This window comes from Dermacentor albipictus, chromosome 8 (genome assembly GCF_038994185.2).
Source record: "Dermacentor albipictus isolate Rhodes 1998 colony chromosome 8, USDA_Dalb.pri_finalv2, whole genome shotgun sequence".
In the NCBI taxonomy this organism is placed as follows: Eukaryota; Metazoa; Arthropoda; class Arachnida; order Ixodida; family Ixodidae; genus Dermacentor; species Dermacentor albipictus.
In genome coordinates this window covers 62,608,920-62,629,776 of record NC_091828.1, presented here as the reverse complement: position 1 = coordinate 62,629,776, position 20,857 = coordinate 62,608,920, and the positions used below count along the sequence as shown (strand labels likewise).

Genomic DNA, 20,857 nt, shown 5'->3' with positions numbered 1-20,857 from the left:
CTTAAAGCAGTTGCGTGGGCAACCGTTTTCATTGTGTTCGAGTTAATTCATGTTCGTTTGACTTTGTATTCCATACGCGCGGTGATTCAGACCTACCTCTACACGCTAAAATTAAGAGTACTCCCCGTACATGCAGCCACAGGCACTCAGCGACAGCAACGGCATGTGTCGGATTGTCAAAGTGTTCATTATGCGAGGATGAGCGATGTCTGAGAACTTATCACTAAAACAGTGAAAACAACAAAAACTAAACAACAAGAAAGAGCGGGTTAACCAAGGGGCGCGATGTTTAATAATTATATCATTAGAGGTCAACAAGGAAAGACATCAAAGAAAACACAAGAGAAATTACTTGTACTTACTAATTGAATTAAACAAATGGTAAATTAATGGCAATAACAGTAGATGAAAAAACAACTTGCCGTAGGTGGGGAATGATCCCACGTCTCCGCATTACGCATGCGATGCTCTAAGCAATTGAGCCACACCGGCGCGGTTTCCCCATCCAATTGCTTGGGTATTTGTGTTACTACCAGAACGAGCCTTGGGAGTGTTAGCCAGCGCCACCACTCACAAACGTTGGCGGCGGATGTGGAACATTCATTGAGTCCCAGGCGGCACGGGTGCGTGATCTTTCTACGTGAGCGCAACTAGTAAATAAATCCTCATATGCTACCTGAAGGCATCAGTGTTTCCGGATTCGATACCCTCGCTGTTGGTTAGAGCACAGCACGCGTAAGGCGAAGACATGCACCGTTCCCCAACTGCGGAAAGTTGTTTTTTTCATGCACTTTCGTTGTCATTAGTTTATCATTTCTTTAATTCAATTAGTAAGTACAAATAATTTTTACTGTTTTCTTTGGTGTCTTTGTTTGCTGACTCCTCACGATATGATTAAAAACTAAACAAGGACTACACAAGAAACAGGGAGGATGAATGGATGACAACGCGATTACAATGCCGCATATTCAGTCTAACGGACGCCACCAATTAAACCTGTCTCTAAGCACAAGTCAGCATCAACATCGTGTGTTTGTCACCAGCGAAGCTCTAAATCTTGTGCTCTCTCTTTAAAAAAGCAGAGTACAAGTGGTGCAAACCTACGTCCATCACAAGTTTCAATGATCGCTTTTTCAATTTCATTTACTCTTACTCTGACTTGTAAGGAAATTTGCAGAGGGAAGACTGGATGATGTCTCACTAACAGGACAAGACAGCGCAGCCTATCTGTAATAAAAAGCTGCGCAGGTCTACCTAGCTGATCACTTCCGGTGATTGCTGCTTGTCTCCAGAATTTTCATGTGGCTGCTTTTTACTGCGTTCCTGACAAAACAAATCACGGGGACATGGCTGTCAGTGGTATGTGCTCATACAATATTGACACACAGAAATTGGCAGTTATACAAAGGGAATATTGCGTCGATGGGCGTTGTCTCGATGACAGTGCTTTAAACATAAGCAAAATTATGTTTTATGGACAAGCAACACGTACTGTGCATTCAGTGATATTGAGATTTGTCGTGTTTTATGCGTCCATGCTTAAAAATAGCCATTTTTCCTTATCCACATCGTTATTTTAGGCATTGGCCACTGCGTGCATTTCTAAACGCGCAGCATGTCTTCTGGGTCCAGAGTAGAGTGTAATGCAGTCTTCACTCATAAAATGTCGTGTCATGCTACTAATGCAAACGCATTAATCAGTCCGTGTCGCAGAAAATTCGATGTCAGCGTCGGACGTTGTTTCGGCAAAAATATTTGCCAACCACGTATGCTCAGGCCTTCCATGTGACGCAAGGAGTTCAATTGACTGAAGTAACTCAATTTATCAATCTAAAATACCTGGAAAAAATTGTAAACTATGACTTACACGCAACTTACAGGCATGATACCAATCGGATTGTAATTTGAATACACGAGAAAACGTAATCCTGTTACACGAAAACCCAAATAAGCAGCTTTTTCAGCGTTTCTACAATCCACAGACCGCAGACGGCATCTGCCATTTGAGCACCCCATTGCGAAAATATCTCAGGGTCCACGGAGCAGCGCGCCCTTTCCATGAAACACTTTAAGGGCGCGCTCGCCTCAACCGCATCGCGGCCCAAGCGAGAGGCTGCCTCTCTATCAGAAAGTCCACCTTCGTTCATAGCCTTAGCCGCGAGCGCTTCCCGGTAAACGCTAGTGTGTTTTAGGTGAGCGCGTTTACGCTCCGCTCCGCAGCTGAGCGGAGCGGAAGCGCCAATGCGCATGCGCCGTCCGCTTAGCCGTAAGCGGGATGGCGGGGCGAGGAAAACGCTCCGCTGTGAAGCTGCCTGAGCGGAGCGTGCTGCCCAGCGCGTTGGGCAGCCTTGACGTCAGAAAGGATTGTATTACATGCAGAAAGCAAGCTCGCTGGCATTCTCGCTGGCATCACATGGCATTCCCGAAGACGGCGCTTTATTTTCCACCGGATAAAATGGACTGGTGACGCAATACATGCACACGTCTGGACTAATAGGGCATATATATATTCGTTTTGCTTTATGAAAGTGATGAATGGGTGTTTTTATTTTATTTAGTTTCCCTGAATTTAGGCAGAAGGCACAGCAACTACGAAAGATCCGCTCCTCTAGGCTAAACGTATAACTGAAACGTTAAAATCGCCCGTCACTCCACTGTGGCTTAGCGGGAAAACCCGGAGTGGAGCGTACCGACAAAGACGCTCAAATAAAACAGTCTACTACTGTTACACACGCTGCAGTTGCGGGAAGCGTGAGAAGCAGTCAAGGATCGTTGACTGATGTCCCGTTCCACTCTTAAATGTGATATTTAAGCGTCCTCCATTTAAAAACAAAACCAGCTTAAATACCAAGCATAGCATGGCTGGACATTTACCGTTAGACAATGCTATAGATTCCTAATGAAGCATTCCTTCCTTGTCTGGCACAGATTCTTGCATGAGTATGTCACAGGCTGTGCATTAAACGAAGTCTCATAAGGTAGCAGGTATCGCTGTAGGCTATTGAATTTGCTACTTTTCATGACACCCTCAAAAGCGAGAAAAATTTCGCAACTGCTCGTGAACGAAACCAATGCGCCAAATAAAAATATCGATTCCTTGCTTACCTTAGTTCTGTTTCTACAAAGAGGTGTGCAAGAAGCAGACCATAGAAATTTTATCGAGTTACACACGCACAAAGATTTGCGTTCACTGCTCATGAAATAGAATTTCGGGCAGTAGATTTCTAGCGCGATGGCTCGAAAACCGGCGTACTTTGGTATTTAGAACATGAACAGCTTTCACGTGTGTCAGGTTTGTCGCCGTGTTTTGATTTTATGTAGCCTAGCACATTCTAAAGCCATTCATTGTTGTCACACACTGTAACAAAATACAACCAGCATGTGTTTTTTTATATGAGCAAGAGAGTAAGTAATTTTTTTTCCTCAGGCTTCATTGCATAATTCCTTATTACTTTTGTAGTAAAAATACAAAATAATTGGATAAAGAGCCTTTTGCGGCTACTGCGGCCCCCACAGGATGACACGCAGAAAACTCAACAGCAGCGCTCTGTCCCGGCAGTCAACGAAGAAAATAAACTAAGGTACCGTCACATAAGCAGAGTTCTACGAATATAAAGTGATGTAAAAAAAAATACGTAGACAGCACACGTTAGAAGCTATCTGAAGCGAGGTTTTAGAAAAGCGGTCAATAATATTCACTGAAGCAGTTTATCTACTGCACTGCGTTTGGCGGCTCAGAAGTTATGCATTTGCTGGGCAAGACGCCTAGACTTTGCCCGCGCCAGTCACGTGAACCTAGTGCGAGTGGATTATACTGCCTCCGCAATGGGCACTGTTCTCTATGGCACTGTCTCTGGAATAGGTCCGATTTATACGCTGACAATCCAACCGACCACGTAATCCAAACCTCGGAGTATAACGGTGAGAGCGTGGTGGTATTAAATATATTCCGCGCCTTAAATAATGTAATCATTGCAGTAAGGATGTCAAAGCTCCGTTTCTTGCTTCATCACTTGCATCCGCTGATAAGAAACATCTTCTATGGCCCATCTGGGCTGCTGGTGCAGCGGCAGCTGCATAAAAGCCGATTAATTATATGACTGATGTTCTGCGTATGGCTTAATCGGCAAGACAGCTACAGCAGCAGCCCCTCCGTCAAGCAGCAACTGTTAGTAATGTTTGGGACGTTACTAAAAAAAGTATTCATTTGAAAACGTAGTTCGAAACGTTGCGCTTCCCACTTTCGAGATAATCCTGGTGAAATTTGGAGAAATACCGCTTTCAGCATCGCATGCTGTAAGAGCCGAATAATAGCCCGACATTTAAGGACCCTCAGGCTTCCACGTTGTCTGTCACTACAGCGAGAGCTTTACTTCTCTTTCCTAACGCCATTCAGACGTCTCGCGAAAAATCCGCAAGAATGCTCACAAGATTTTTTCATTGGTTATTTGCGCTCACCTTGGTTCCAGCGTGATTGAGAGGCTGCAAAGAAAGTTAAGGGAATTAGACGCCACTATAGGTGGCCATTGGAAGCAATTGTTTCAACACGTAGTATGCTTGACAAATGGTTGACCAAAGTACTGTAGATTAATGACACACCAAAGATACGAAACTTATCTTGAAGTGGTCGTAAATCTATGTACACCAGCGTTCTGGATTGGCGCATGCAGTTTAAAACATATTTTTACACTTTGCGAAGAGACCCATGCAGACAGGAAGGAATAAGCGGGCCATATTACTATGGGATAGCATTTCCAATGACAAAGAGCCGAGCACTAAGAAGACGACGACGACGATTAGAAGCTAGCGCGGGCTGTTGCCTCTTGGCCAAGCGCAGCGTATTTTCGTGCAAATATACTTGTACATAGCTTTCGTCTGCGCCTTCCTACGTAACATATCTGGTGGAGGTGGACGTTCCCTGTACCTCGTCACGGAGCTTCGCAGTGGACGGTACGGCTGGCTCGCGGTGACGACAACCCGACTCCACCGGCTCCGGCACCTGCTGCCACCTCGACGACCTACATCACTCTCCCCGCTCGCCGTGATCCTGGCGTATTCTCGGGCAAAGATGGGGAAGACGTCGATGACTGGATCAGTCTGTATGAACACGTCAGCCGCAATAACCGGTGGCACCCTACTATTATGCTCGCCAACGTAGTCTTTTACCGCGGTGGCACACCTAGAATTTGGTATCGCACGCACGAAGATGAGCTCACCAGTTGGGTTTCACTTAAGACACAGCTTCGAGACTTCTTCGGCAACCCCTACGGTCACCAACTTGGCGCGTTCCCGCCGTGTGCAGACGTCAACAGAGCCCTATGTCACGTGCATTCAGGACGTCTTGGCTCTGTGCCGCAAAGTTGACACCCACATGACTGAGTCCGACAAGGTCCCACATCCTAAAAGGCATTGCCGATGACGCCTTCAATTTGCTTGGTTGCAACAACGTAGCCACGGTGAATGCTGTTAGAAAAGAGTGCCGCCGCTTCGAACTCGCTAAGAGCCGACGTATTGACCAGCAGTTTGCCCGTCTGCCCAACACCCCAGTGACATCTTCCTGTGCCGACACTCCTCGCCCCAGCAACACTGCCGATGTTACCAGGATCGTCCGGCGTGAGATTGAGGCCGCCTATCCGGCTGCCTTCGACTCCAGTCCCACCAACACATTTGCAGTCACGGTCTCACTGATCGAGGCAGTTGTCCGCCAAGAGTTCGAAAAGATGGGTCTTCACACCATCTGCTCGGCCCATCGTCCTGATACCCGCCTGGCTTCTTCGATTCCGCCCCGCCCTGCATCTTCTTACTCACCACGTCCCCGCAACCCATCTGAATGGCGCACTGCTGACGGCAAGCCCATTTGTTTACACGGCCATCAAATCGGGCATATTCCTCGGCACTGTCGCAGTCGCTGGAGTTCCCCGAACCGGTCTACTTATACTGCCTACTCTCGCAACCCAGGTGGCCCTTCTCGTCCCTATGTCGCCTACTCCGATAATGCCGCCACATATTCTCCTCCGTCGAACCGCCCCTATTCTCGTTCGCCTTCGCCTCAATGACGACAATCCCGCCACCCCCAGCCCCGTCGCTCCTGTTCGCCGACTACCTTCGGACACAGCTCCCAGCCGGAAATAGACGATGCAGCGTCTCGAGGTGACGCTGCGCTGCTCCCTACGTTACCAAATCCTCCACTGACATTGCCCACTCATCTGAACCTTCTTGACGTGCAAGTCGACGGTGTTTCGGTATCTGCACTGTATTTGTCGGTAATGAGAACTGACCTTTGTACCCGGCTGAGGAAAATAATCACGCCCGCCACGACGCCTGTTGTCCGTGCCGCCAATGGCGGAACAGCCCCGTAATTGGTATGTGTGCCGCCCGCGTCTCCTTTGCCGATCGCTCCACTATTGTGCTATTCGCAGTCATCGCCCACTGTCCCCACGACATCATCCTCGGCTTAGACCTCATCTCCGCTCATTCTGCTATCATAGATTGTTCCGCCAGTACTATCCGCCTTGACCTGCCTGTTCTGGGTCCGGCTGAACCACACCCCAGTCGCCTCAGTTCCGTCGACTTCGTTCGCTTGCCACCTCCGGCACTGACTTACGTTGACTTCGTGTCATCCCCGACGGTCCAGGCCCCGACGGTCACTACATCGCGGCTGCTATGCAGGACGTCCTCCTTACACACGGGATAGCAGTACCTCATACAGTGTTATCTATTACGGCGAATTTCGTCTGCCTGCCAGTGGTCAACTTTGGCTTGACGACACAAGTGCTGCCGCGTGGGATATCTCTGGCCCAGCTTTGCTCATTCGAGGGTCATTCAATAGCATCTATTGCAGTAGACGACGATTCAGCTGATCCTCCTCTACCATCGCGGTCGGCAACTTGTACCATCGCCGACTTTCAGAAGGTGATTGCGCCCGACATACCGTCGGAGCACGCTCGTGAGCTCTACCGCGTTCTTTTTTCGTACCACGATATTATTGACTTTCACGATCGTCCTTTGGCCCAAACTCCAGCTGTTAAACATCGCATTAATACCGGCGATGTCCCTCCTACTCATCGCCGCCTGTATCGAGTGTCACCAGCTGAGCGTCAAGCTGTTCACGCCGAGGTTCGCAAAATGCTTGCAAAGAACATTATCGAACCGTCATGTAGTCCATGGGCGTCACCTGTTGTACTGGTAAAAAAGGATGGCTCATGGCACTTTTGCGTGGATTATCGGCACCTTAACAGGGTTAAGAAGAAAGAAGTGTATCCCCTACCTCGCACTGATGATGTCCTTGACTGCCTCCACGTCGCTCGCTATTTCTCGTCTATTGAACTTCGCTCCGGCTACTGGCAGATTGCAGTGGACGATGTCGACCGCAAGAAGACTGCTTTTGTAACACTCGACAGTCTTTATTAATTCAAAGTGATGCCATTCGGTCTATGTAACGCTCCTGCCACTTTTGAACGCATGATCGACTCCCTTCTTCACGGTTTCAAATGGTACACGTGCCTGTGCTACTTTGACGACGATATAGTCTTCTCCCCAACGTTCACTACGCACCTCGAGCGCGTCTCAGCAGTCCTGGACGTTTTTCGTCGAGCCGGTCTGCAACTCAATGCATCGAAGTGCCAATTCGACCGTCGTCAGATTACCGTCCTTGGACATCTCGTTGACGCAAACGGAGTGCAACCGGACCCAGGCAAGATCCATGCTCTTACGCAATTCCCTGTTCCAAAGTGTGTGACAGATGTGCACAGTTTCATCGGTCTTTGTTCGTACTTCCGCTGTTTCGTGAAAAATTTCGCGGCCATAGTACGACCACTAACCGAGCTTTTGAAAAAAGACGCCACTTTCCAGCGGGGCGATAACAAGGCCTCTGCATTCTCGCTTCTAATCGACCTTCTCACCACGCCTCCTGTTCAGGCCCATTTCGGTCCTTCTGCGCCACCGAAGTCCCTACTGATGCCAGCGGTAACGGAATTGGCGCAGTACTGGCACAACGCCAGCGTGGCCACGACCGTGTTATCGCTTACGCCAGCAGGCTCCTCTCGCCCGCGGAGCGCAACTATTCCATCACTGAGCGTGACTGTCTGGCCCTAGTTTGCGCGGTTGTGAAGTTCCGCCCATACTTATATGACCGACCCTTTTCCGTTGTCACAGACCATCACGCGCTTTAATGGTTATACTCATTGAAAGACCTTACAGGAAGACTTGGTCGCTGGGCCTTACGCCTCCAAGAATATTCGTTCTCTGTCACCAACAAATCTGGCCGACTACACAAGGACGCTGACTGCCTGTCTTGCTACCCGGTAGACGAGCCTGAAGACGCCGACAGTAGTACCACCGACGGCATTTTCTCTGTGTCTGCCTTCGCTAACATCGCTGATGAGCAGTACCGCGGCCTATCGCTGCGACTGCTCATCGAGCGTCTGCGCTCTACACCAACCGACGCATCCATTTGCCGATATGTCCTCCAGGGCGGCATTCTGTACCGAAGGAACTTCCTCCCTGATGGCCCTGATCTTCGTCTCGTGACAAAACATCTACGACAGACTGTGCTCTTTGAGATGCATGACGCACCCACTGCAGGACATCTTGGGGTAACCCGCACGTATGACCGCGTCCACCGCCGCTTCTATTGGCCTGGTCTCGCTCGCTCCGTCCGACGCTATGTTGCTGCCTGTGATCCCTGCCAGCGTCGGAAAACACCTCAGGTGCTACCTGCTGGTCATCTCCAGCAGATCACTGTCCCTGTGGAACCGTTCTTTCGTGTTGGCTTAGACCTTCTCGGTCCCTTTCCCATGTCATCCTCTGGGAACGAATGGGTAGCCGGCGCAACTGATTACGCCACCCGATACGCTATCACGCGGGCTCTCCCTACCAGTTGCGCCATTGACGTCGCGGACTTTCTCTTGCGTGACATTATCTTGCTTCATGGCGCCCCGCGACGGCTACTTACTGACCATGGTCGAAACTTCCTCTCGAAATTTATCGCTGACATTGTGCGTTCCTGCTCCATTCAACACAAACTGACTACTTCATGCCATCCTCAAACCAATGGTCTAACAGAGCGGTTAAACCATACTCTTACCGATATGCTGTCCAAGTACGTTTCCAAGGACCACCACGACTTGGACATTGCACATCCTTACGTCACATTTGCATATAATTCTTCCCGGCACGACACCGCCGGATTTTCTCCCTTTTATCTACTCTACGGTCGCGAACCGACCTTGACCCTTGACACGGCACTTCCTCCTGCTTCGATCTCAACAAGCGAGTATGCACGCGACGCCATCGCCCTCGCCGACCATGCACGCCAGCTTGCCCGTGCCCGACTGACGGACTCGCAAACCACTCAGCAGCGTCAGTACAACGCCCGCCACCGTGACGTACAGTTTTCGCTTGGTGCGCTCGTGCTCTTGTGGTCGCCCTCTCGTCACGTCGGACTTGCACAAAAGCTCCTTTCGCGATACACAGGGCCCTACCGCGTGCTGCGCCAGGTGACGCCTGTGACCTACGGAATTGCTCCTGTGAGCTCAACCTCGTCATCTACTCCGGCATCTAGTTATGTCATGCACGTCAGTAGGCTCAAGACCTACTACACTGCTTCAGACTCCGGCCTTTTGTCGCTCCGGGACAGCGCTTTTGCCGCCGGGGGTAGTGCTACGGGATAGTATTTCCAATGATGAAGAGCCTAGCAGTAAGAAGACGACGACGACGATTAGAAGCTAGCGCGGGCTGTTGCCTCTTGGCCAAGCGCAGCATATTTTCTTGTAAATATACTTGTACATAGCTTTTCGTCTGCGTCTTTCTACGTAACAATGTTTGAAACATAAAAGGAACTTGTAAGCCCCATCTCGCTTCATTGTATTGCGTAAGGTAGTGAGTTTTACATAACGAAAAGAACGACAAAGACCACATATCTCACAGTAGGTCCCCCATTCGCTGAAAAGTAATGAACAACATTATGATTTCTTTTTTTTGCCTCCATCAACGAAATGCCTACGTTTTCCAATCAATCAATCTTCGGCTCGGGTCTCACACACAGATAGGGGCAACTTCCGTCTACGCTATGCATTTGTATGCTTCATCAAAGAAATAATGCCCAAGGTGTAGCGTCAAAACAAAAGATTTATTTAAATTTCCATTCTTTCTTTCTGGATGTATACATTCCCCTATCAATTTGGGAGGGCAGGTTATGCACAACCGAGTTATTATTTGCATGAGCGGAAGGGCTCCTAAGTAAAGTGTAGTAACTATTGCACTCGGATGTGGTGAATTCGCAGAAAGAGCATAATTTTCTTCTTCTAAAGCTTGGAGTACATAGAATCTAAAAAAAGCCCGCGACAAGGGGACAAGTCACCATCTCGAACTGAGAACATTTCACCGAGACTGTACGTGATTTGCAAATCGGTACCATGGTCTGCTGCAAATTACAATGATCCATGAGCTCATGTGCTGCACCTAGTAAAAATGTTGATGGAACAATATTTCAGGATTTGTACTCTTTGACAGCTAGTACTTACATGCACGCCATTGTGATGCAGTCCCATAAGGTGTGGCCGTGTATGGTGTGGCCCCGTAGGCTATACGTGTGGTACAATGAAAAATGTAGCGTTAGTTGAGATACAAAGCGACAGTGGCCAAGTGGTGCGAAATCTATACGTGTAAGTTAGAGAAATCAACAATAGCTTGCATACGCGCTGATAGTGCCAATGAAACGTATAATGCACTTAATGGTTAGCTATCTCGCATTGAATGTTATAATATTTAAGCGCTAATTTTCAATACAGTATCATGTATGGTCTTCAGAGAAAACTAAACCAAGCTTCGCTTTACTGACTACAGCTTTTTACCCAACATCAATAACTATATGTACTGCAAGAATGGAAAACCGGGGAGGCTCTGTCAGTGATGAAGCCGCGGAGGTGTAAGTAAAACATCTTTGTGCGACTTTGATTGTATGGGCACTAGGGCACAGAAATGACTTAACCATATGCGACATTTATTCACACATCGCAAAGATTCCACTCTTAATTTAAGAGACAGCCAATATGAGTCCTACGGTTTAACCTATCGATCGCACCCATTTCCTCCATGTAGCGAGGCCTCCGTGGTAAAAGGTGAAGGGCGTGAATGGACATCTGCCTGCCTTACCACCCGAGTTTGTCGGCGACATTTTTGGGCCCTCAGTTCGAAACGGGGGGCGCTGTGCCCGAGGACCCGTGAAACTTTCTCAACAAATGCCAGATTTGTAAGCCATTTGTAAACCTTACAACATCCAGTGTGCGCTGGTTTCAGCTTGATTGAATATAACTACACTGGAAAAGTGAGCTATCTAAAACCCAAGCACGGCGGCTGCGATCAATAAATGTAATGTCAAGCTATACCTCACTGGACGCCGAGCGAGAGGCTTAATTTGGTTACGATGGCCTCATGCGTGGCCGGAAAACAGTGCCATTTGTGCATGCGACCCGCGTATGCAGTGTTGTTTTTTTTTTTCGTCTACAGAAGGCCATCAGTGTAAGGCGCGTGGTTATTTCAGTTGCCAAGGTAGAAGCAATAATTGTATTATAGGTCTTCCTGACGTGCATGCGTCTCAAGGGACCCCTTATGGTACCCAAATGGAAACACCGCTTCCCGTAGAAAATTTTAACCAGAACGCAAATGTCAAAAGCATGATTATGCAGGTGAATCTAGATTGCTCTTACTAAATCTTGCATAATAATATTAATGAATTCTACATGAATAAGAAACAAATGCTTTCCCTCGGGTCGTTATGAAAATGCCACGCACTGGGGCAATCGAATTAAATGCAGCTTTCGCTCGCATTTGTAGCCCGTCGGCCCGCTTTGATCAAACGACATTGTACCATATGCGGCAAACTAATTTCCCCAGGCACGTGTGCTTTAAACACTCTGTCGCCGTTTCCTGGTGAAGTCATAGCTTTGCGCCAAGCGAACGGCGTGAATTATTTTATCGCACCCGCTGTTCCTCCTCTCTATGTTGTTTCAGTGAGTCCCTGCATCGATCCCCCAGCAAAGCATTTAAGCACAACGGGCCCGACACAGGCGGGCTTGCTGTGCCTTGTCACACGAGCCTTTCGGGCATGAATACTAATTTGTTGCGCTCAAACGATAATAAATAAGAACGAACGACTTGGCATGCTTGTTTTGCATACTTACGCGTTCCCACATCGTCGGCGAAATAATATGGATCTGCGCCAATAATGCAAACGCCATGCGGTTAGATGTACTCAAAACATCAGCGAAAAAAGCTTCGAAAATTAAAGGTACTGTGCTGCGGTTGAATTGGCGAAAAGAAAAGCCGCCTAATCGTTTACGCCAGCAGAAAGCGCTAAAAGTATCCACATGAAACATGAATCTTTTTTTTTAAGCGCACCATTTGCTCTTCACGACAAGAAACATACGCAATGCTTCAATGAGAACATCATTCGTCGTGTAAATTCACAGAACAGTAGAAACAAGTAAAGTCGACTCACGCTCTGAGGTTTCATACGATTACGAATGACCAGATCGCTTTCACATGTGAGGTATGCGAAAGAGAGAGAGAAATAACCTTTATTTATATAGCCGGAAGAGTGGGGGGGGGGGGGAGGCAACCCCGCCTAGATGGCGGCCTCAAGGCACTGAGCTCTTGCGGCATTCTCAGCCTGCTAGACGGCCCAAAGTTGGTCTTCGGGGCCCCAGCTGAGCAACACGGTCTCCCACTGCTTCCAGTCCTTAATTTTTGGCCCTGTCGGGGCGCCCGAAGGCACGTCCAGATAATGTGATCCAGGTCCTCCCTTTCTTGACAAAATTTACATTTGGCCGAATATTGGTCAGTGTAATAATGATTATAAGTCACCGGATTCAAATACGTACTTGTTTGAAGGAGGCGCCACGCCTCTGCCTGCTGCTTATTAAGTGAGGGGTGTGCGGAAGGAAAACGTGTTCTCCCGAATCTATAATGGTTAGTTATCTCCCTGTAGCGAAGCATCCGATCCGCTGTCAGCCCCCGCCGCGGCGCCCCGGTGACTCGGCTTGTGAGTCCTCGAGCCACGGTGCCGGCCGCCTCGTTGCCGGGGAGAAAGGAGTGCGCAGGTGGCCAGATTATATGGACAACCCGCTGACAGCGGAAGTGTGCCAGGATTCGTTGTGATTGCGACAAAACGCGCCCCTTTCATCATCATCATCATCATCATCCTGCTTACGTCCACTGCAGGGCAAATGCCTCTCCCATACTTCTCCAACTACCCGGGTCATGTACTAATTGTGGCCATGTTGTTCCTGCAGACTTCTTAATCTCATCCGCCCACCCAACTTTCTGCCACGCCCTGCTACGCTTCCATTCTGTAACCCTTAATGACCATCGGTTATCTTCCCTCCTCATTGCATGTCCTGCCCATGCCCCATTTCTTTTTCTTGATTTCAACTAAGATGACATTTACCCGCGTTTGTTCCCTCACCCAATCTGCTCTTTTCTTATCCCTTAACGTTACACCTATCATTCTTCTTTCCATAGCTCGTTGCGTCTTTCTCAATTTAAGTAGAACCCTTTTCGTAAGCCTCCAGGTTTCTTCCCCGTGCGTGAGTACTGGTAAGACACAGCTGTTACTTTGCGTAATTTAAAACTGCGGTTTTAGAATCACTGACTATTATCGTGGCCAGTGCGGAAGCCATTGCGCAAGCAATGGCCGATTCCTCAGCCACCTCGCCTCTGTTGATTTTAATCGACCCGCTGATCCTAAGGTCACCGTACACGTTCACTGCAACGATAGACATGTTCTGATTAGTCCTGTACTCTGCCACGACCAGGTACACGATGTTCTGAGAGCGTTGAAATCGCCTCCGTATAGCCCGTGCCCTCTCCTCCCGCCTTTCACTGTGGTGTTCGAGATGCATGGTTATTGGTAGCGGTAGGATAAAAAGCTGCTTCCTTATGTCTTGGGGAATGTCTGCTTTAGTGCCATACTGTGATGCGTATGTTGCTCTAAGCTTGTTAAGTACGTGTTTTCCAGTAGGTCTTTGTGTGCGTCTTTCGTAATGCGCTATCGTATGGGCTTGTATGAGTTCTTCGAATGTGTTGTGGACAGCTATGGCTAGGAGCCTGTCATTCGATGTGGTTATCGGCAAACCTGTGGCTTGTTTGAATGACCATCAAATGATGGCTTCCATTTTTGTCTTTTCTGCTACTTGGAGATTTAGGTAAGGGGTTGCATATACTATGCGGCTGATGACAAAAGCCGGGACTCGTCGTACCAGATTGTCATCTTTCATCCCATAATGGCGATTAGCTATTCTCTTAATTAGCTTCATTGTTTGTTGCGCGTTGTTTTCTAGTATTCTGATTGTTTCCTCGTTCTGGCCGTTCGCTGACACGTGGAGTCCGAGGACTGTATTGCTGTCGACAATGAGTATTTGGCTGCCATTTACGAAAAGCGTGACGTTCGGTTTATACGTAGAATTTTACGGCCTTTGCGCGTCGGTCGGTATACAAGTAATTCTCATTTTTGGGGCGAGCATCTCAATCCTTTGTCCACGACGTATTTGTCGACCGTAAGTACGGCTGTTTGAAGAACTTCCTCTATCTGCCAATCACTTCCACCTGTTACCCAAAGGGTGATATCATCGGCGTACAGGCTAGGCTGTAATCCTTCTGTATTTTCTAGATCTGCTAGCAGGCCAATCCTAGCTACATTGAAAAGAAAGGCAGATAAGACTGATCCTTGCGGCGTGCCCGGGCTTCCGAGTTTTATCTCTATCTATTTCACTTCACCGATTGTGATTTGCGCAATACGAACTTTCCTGCGCTCGTAATCGGATTGAATAAACACAGCGCTTTAACTACATCGTTTGTAACGTCATCTGATATGCTCTACTTATTGAAGGAAAGATTATGTGGTTGTTGGCTATTTTTTGAAAGCAACAATTAGTATTGGAAAAGCGATAAGAAGTCGCATTGATATTCACATATTGTTTAGAACAATTCAAAGGCAAATGCGTAAAAAGAACGGTATGCTGGAATGTAAAGTAGTGTGTATAATATGCTGAATGTGCATGTACAAAACATAGTAAAACATCTACGACAGCATGCCATATTTACTCCAGACAGCTACTTGCATTGCGACAAAGGGGTTGAGATGCATGAATAATTCTCCATATAAAGCAGCTTCTACGCAGTGTCAACCTGATTTCACGCTTCATACACATTTTTACTCTGTTCAACCGAAAACTCACAGCGTCTCTTATGTTATCCGTAAGACGACTGGAAGGCGAAAGCCCAAGTGCCGTAGCATTAAAGACGGACACAAGAGCTACTAATCCACCCTAATTCGCTTAGTCATCCCTCTTAATTCCCTTACTTATCTTAAGAGGAAGCATTAGCTCAGGCCCTACTCCGATGCCGCCTATTCGAATACATGCAAAACGCAGAAAGTCATTTTTCAGATAACCACTAGGCCAAATTTAAAGAAATTTGTTGCATTTGCAAGACAAAGTTAAATTCTGCTTGGTGTTGCAAGCGGAATTTTGATTTAAAGCCTGAGTATCTAAAAAGGTCCGTCACCAAGTCTGGCCATTTTGAGCTGAGAAACGCAGAACATACATCGCGCGCTAACGTTCACGTCTGCAAAGTTTTACATCGCTACGCGTCGCGGAAAATTCTGAAATTTCAAACCCAACGCCGTTCTTCCTTCTCCTCGCGGCCAGCGCAATCCAAGCCGGAAGATGACGCACACATGATAATGCGCCTACGTACACGCCTGCTATGTCCTGCGCCTACTTTGCACTGAGACGCCGCTCGTGGTGGGACATGACTTCGTATTTATTCATGTCAACATCTGGTATTTGTGTAATATGTTGCTTGAACGAACGAATTAAAGCTTAGCGAAATAATAAAACTCACAAACCGAATGTCTGCATGCTTTTGGCTTACTTCGCACCGCAGCAAGAGAGACGTTCTTCCGTTTCGTCAGCTTGTTCCCACCTCATGCAGTCGCGCGCGCGGACACCGAAACTATGCCGCCTTCTACTGTGTTCCAGCGCGGGATCATTCTCTCTCACCGGCTTGTGCGTGCCTCAGTGTTCGTGTCGCACTAATACCACTAGTATGTATCCTCGTGCACTGCGGCAATCACAACACAATCACAACAGCTTGCGCACGACGCCTTCAGCGGAAGTGCGCCGCGCCGCACGCAAAAGAAACGAAAAGAAAAAATGAAGGCGGTGCCCGTGACGCATGCGTCATGCCATCCTCGAGGTCAGGTATTGGAGAACGCAGGGAAGGAATTTCCCTTGAGTAGGCTAGTTGGGATGAATGGAGAAGGTGCCTCGCTTGGCAGTGGAGCTTGCCTGCTGAAATAATGGGTTCGCGGCACTGAAATATTTAGATCGGGGCTATTAATGAGGCGATTTAAAAAATTTTTGCTTTAGAGCGCTCCGTAGAGGACACGTATATACTTCCAGCGCTTAACTAAAATTTGCGAAGGGGCGTGGTGAGGGAACTCTTAAAATGTGTTTTTTTTAACTTGATAAGGCAAAAAAAACATACAAGTACGAAGTTTACAAATTCGTCGCTCTGCACCTAGGACAGATGTAACAACTTGGTAAACTGCATCCATTAGAGCATTCAAAGCCGACAAATTAGGTGTTTCAGTTTATGTCTTACGTGAATGGGGTACATCGTTTACAAGGGTTTTGCAATAGTCCTACTTAAACATTAGGGATACGTTTTAGAGCCCTGTGTAATGCGTCAAATTTATCCGCTTTAGATGCAATATTAGATGCAATTTGCGGAATTATGCCATGTTTCATTGCTCTCTTAGAGTTGTAAGCTTAATAGCGCAGCTTTCTGAAAATTTGCGGGGTTTTCGAATTTTTACTAAAACAATGACTCCCTGTATCGGAAATTCGCTACCAGCAGTCACTATATTTTATAATTTTCTAATAAATTGCAACAAACAAATAAATTTGGTGCTCTGGTTGCCGAGAAAAACTATTTCTTCTTCCCATGTACTTAGATACACTCCGCCGAGCTAAAGGTTCCTCTTAGTTCCCTTGCTCGTCATGCTAATTCGCTTACCCATCCCCTTAATTTGCTTACTCATCCCCTCAATTCGCTTATTGTACTTCATTTAGTCATCCCTCAATTCCAAAGGTCGAGGATTCGACTCCAGTCCAAGGTCGTGGGTTCGAGTGCATATCTCATTTAACTGCGCCTTAATTACCTTCGCTTTGACGTATAGTTCAGAACTACACAACAAACACATGCCTTTGCTTCGTGTGTTGTCGACAAATTCGACTTCGCCCTGCCATCTGCTAGCCGCCTTGTTAGGTCAGATGGTAGAGCGGCTGCCCCGGAAAGGCGGTGGTCCCGGGTTCGAGTCCCGAACCAAGACGAATTTTTCTTCAACTCTAAGGCTTTTCTTTCGAGTAACCCGTATGGGTTTCCTTTGTAGCAATTGCTACGAACGGGTGGATGTGTGATTTTCCTTTATTAATTAAGTTCGCTTTCGTTAGCACCAAAGCTCGTGGGTTCAAGTACCCTATTGAACTATATCTTAATACTTGTGCCTTAATTAACTTCGCCCTAATTACCACCAAGATGGCGCGATCGACTCCCCCCAAAAGTAGTGGGTTCGAGTGCCCTAACGCTATCGTAATTAACTTCCTCTTCACTAACACCAAAGGTGATGGGTTGGATTCCCACAAACGTTGTGGCTCAGCTCCCACCAAAGATCGAAGGTTCGTAGCCTTTTTGTGTCATTCACGTTGTCGACGTGTTTTGGCTCAAGTTCGACTAATGAAACTCATAAGGCTTTCGCCTAAATAATAACTAGTCAACCTACAGATTCCCACGTTTCCACCCTTCATGGGTGTTGTGTCCTGCAGCTGCCTACTGTCGTGCCGTATCGACAATCTTTGCAGAGTCCGCTAAAGCGTCCGCTAAATGTCGCAGTACAGTCCTGTTGTGAACGTGTGTGCTCTAGTGGTCTTTCGGCATGATACTTAGGGAACAGCCAGTACGTACATACAAGCGGACGACGCATGTGTGCGCAAACCGAATGCATTTTTGTGGTGCAGCCGCATGCTAGACTTGATCGTAGGCAGCGTAGGTCCAAACAAACGCAGTGGCAAAGGAAACAGGTCTAACTTACAAGCGGCATGGCGAATACACAGAGGAATAGAAAGACGCAACGATTCCGTTAGTGTGACGGTGCGAGAGTACGCGCTCATGCGGCTCTTGCGTTCACCTGTGGGCTCTTGGTACCTACGGCGGGTTTCCCGGTCGAATAGAGGCGCGGACACTGACGCATCGAATTTTGAGATCCTTGCTCCGGAGACGCCGCCTCGGGTTAACACTTCTTCGCGTCAATCTTCGCCGTGCTCCTGGTTGCTAGGCCTCGCCGTGACTCAGCACAATACAACAACGGACACTGCGCGGAGGGTTGCTTATCACAGACTACTCGAAAAACGGAGCTACGCTGTTGTATGCAAGCAAATGCTGGGGATTTGGAGACAAGAGATCGGCGTCTTCATTATGTCGGCGTGGAATTGAGCGGCCATGCTCATTCTGCCAAAATTCTTTGGACTGTATTAGAGAAGAATGTTAGGTAACATATTTTCTGATCGTAATATGTATTACTTGGTCAATAAATGTCGGTAGTTCTGCTTGGGTGTAAACATTCAGTAACGCAAACGGTTGCATCGGCGAGTCACTTTTTCGTCCATATCGCCTCGTCAGGTACCAGGATGAAGCTGAGAGCACGGCAGTTGGGCCTACTGAGCTGCATTTAGTGCAAGCTGCATTTGCTCCTTGTTTCCGTTACAATGAAAATGCAAATACCACCGTTCCACTCACCTGGGTCATTCATACTGCAAGGCTTTGAAAATAGTATGGGAAGAGAACGTAGCCGCGAGGCGGAAGGTGCTGCTGACACGAGACGATGCTCCGACAGTGATGATGATTATGACCACTTCAACTTTGACACATGCCCACTGTTGGTGAATCGGATGGTAATGCCGCGGGAGGAGGCAAAGCCCTTCAGTTTAAATTAGGCCAATTAAACTAAAAACAAGCAACGAAATTAAGAGAAGTCAGTTTGGCGGCAGCACTATAATAGCAACTTGATTCTGAAAATGGCACAAGATTAGGCGAATTATGGATAACATTAGACAAGCAGACGACGAGATTAAGAACAACAAACTCCTTCTTATTAAGACGCGAACACCTACACAACGAGGCTGTTAGACTCTCCGGTGCCCGCATTTCCGTGGCGCCGTCCATGGGCAAAAATGCGGATCGATCCCGGAGCTGGAGAAATGCCGGGTTGACCTGCGGTGCAGGTGACGCAGGCTTCAACTCCGCAGAGTGAAGCAAGAAGTGCGTAGATTCTTTGGAATTACGCACACAAAATACGGAACTGCATTCGTTTTTATACCAAACAAGTGGTAAACAGGCATCCGAACAAAATAATTGATGTTAAGGAGCTACTGATGAAAATGCGAAGCACGTAGCAATACCAGCATACTTTCCCGGTAAAGATTACTACAGCGCAACCTGCCACGGTGGCGGCAGCTGGCGACGCCGAAATTAGGTCACTACTATTTTGTACATAAAAGAATCAGCCTAGTAATTAATCTCATCGCTGTTACAGCCAAGCACCACTATAGGTAGGCAACGCATAGTTAAGATTTCATAAGAGCGGCAAGGGAAAAAGCAACAGCACAAGAAGCTGTGGTGTCTTGCGCTCAAAAAACCATTATTGCCCTTACTACAATTATTCTAAATTAACATTACTACTATTACTATCAAGCAACGAACCACTGCATACTTCCCTCAGCAGTTGTAGTGGTGGTTCTCGACAGCATTGCTGGGCATCTACTTTTGCAAGGACGGGATGAGGATTGAATATTTCTCTTCAATATGTACTTCGAGAATTATGGCTTACCACGAGCAGTGCGCCACGCGTTTTGAAGTAGTTCGTACAATCTCGGCCAGTCTGGGGCGCGCCTGCGCGATGGCAAGAGTCTACAGTTTGTCCGATTGAGGCGTTTGTTATAAAGTATGTCCTGTGGCCTAAGATGGGCGCAAGGGATCAGGTGAAATGAAGGATGGCTACCTCTGCAGCGAAGACAAGCAAAGCGTTAATTTTTTTGGCGTTGTATCCTTCCGGTGTGACCCAGTCGTCGTAATTCGCCACTCTTCCTGGTCGCGTGTGCTTGCCACTGAAGCTGACCATCGCGGGACCAAAGCAGATCAGACGTGGGACGCAGAGGAGTCGGGGCATCCCAGGGCTGAAAGTCAGGGGAGCCCGGTTCCCCAACATTTCATATGAGGGGGGGATGGGGGAAGGCTCGGCCCTCAACTCAGTTGAACTTCTACGCTGCTGCGCTCATTCGACAAGCGTTCGAAGTGAGTTTGTTACCAGTAATGTGTTGTGCGGGGTTATTCTAACTTCAATTTCCCCATTATACATATATTCACGATTAATCGATTGATCTGCAGCGCCAAAAACAGGAAATAAGATGTTGCCGTATTGCAGCACGCATTTCCCCGAGGTTCCGCACCTGATGTTCACCCTTTGTTTGACTAAGATTAATCGTTGACACAGATAGCATACTGTTCCATGAGTCACCTGAGAATCAATCTACGTGCTCGTGAATTAGAGAAGGTTCACCTTTGCTTCTTGACGTTACCCATTAAATTTTATTTGTTTAATTGTGCATTGCGAGTGATGTGTTATACTAATGACGCATGCACAATGATGGCTTTCGTGGGTAAGTAGGTTTAAAACCTTAAAGTATATCCTTGTAGTGCCCTAAGGTTGCTCCAGGTGATTGCTTGATTTAAATTTCCA

At 47.6% G+C, this 20,857-nt stretch overlaps 1 protein-coding gene across 2 annotated transcripts in view; it reads right to left on the bottom strand.

Annotated features, from left to right (window-relative positions):
• The window catches only part of LOC135921780 (uncharacterized), a 132,395-nt gene extending 113,074 nt beyond the window's left edge, over nucleotides 1-19,321 (bottom strand). For both annotated transcript variants that reach the window (XM_070523491.1, XM_070523492.1), the window contains exons 1-5: nucleotides 19,233-19,321; nucleotides 12,183-12,215; nucleotides 10,524-10,583; nucleotides 4,459-4,482; nucleotides 3,106-3,118 (exon numbers count right to left, since the gene is read on the bottom strand). In XM_070523491.1, the coding sequence (XP_070379592.1) occupies nucleotides 3,106-3,118; nucleotides 4,459-4,482; nucleotides 10,524-10,583; nucleotides 12,183-12,215; nucleotides 19,233-19,284 (182 nt within the window). In that variant the 5' untranslated portion in view covers nucleotides 19,285-19,321. The remainder of the gene's footprint in view (nucleotides 1-3,105; nucleotides 3,119-4,458; nucleotides 4,483-10,523; nucleotides 10,584-12,182; nucleotides 12,216-19,232) is intronic.
• Between the last annotated feature and the right edge of the window lie 1,536 nt (nucleotides 19,322-20,857).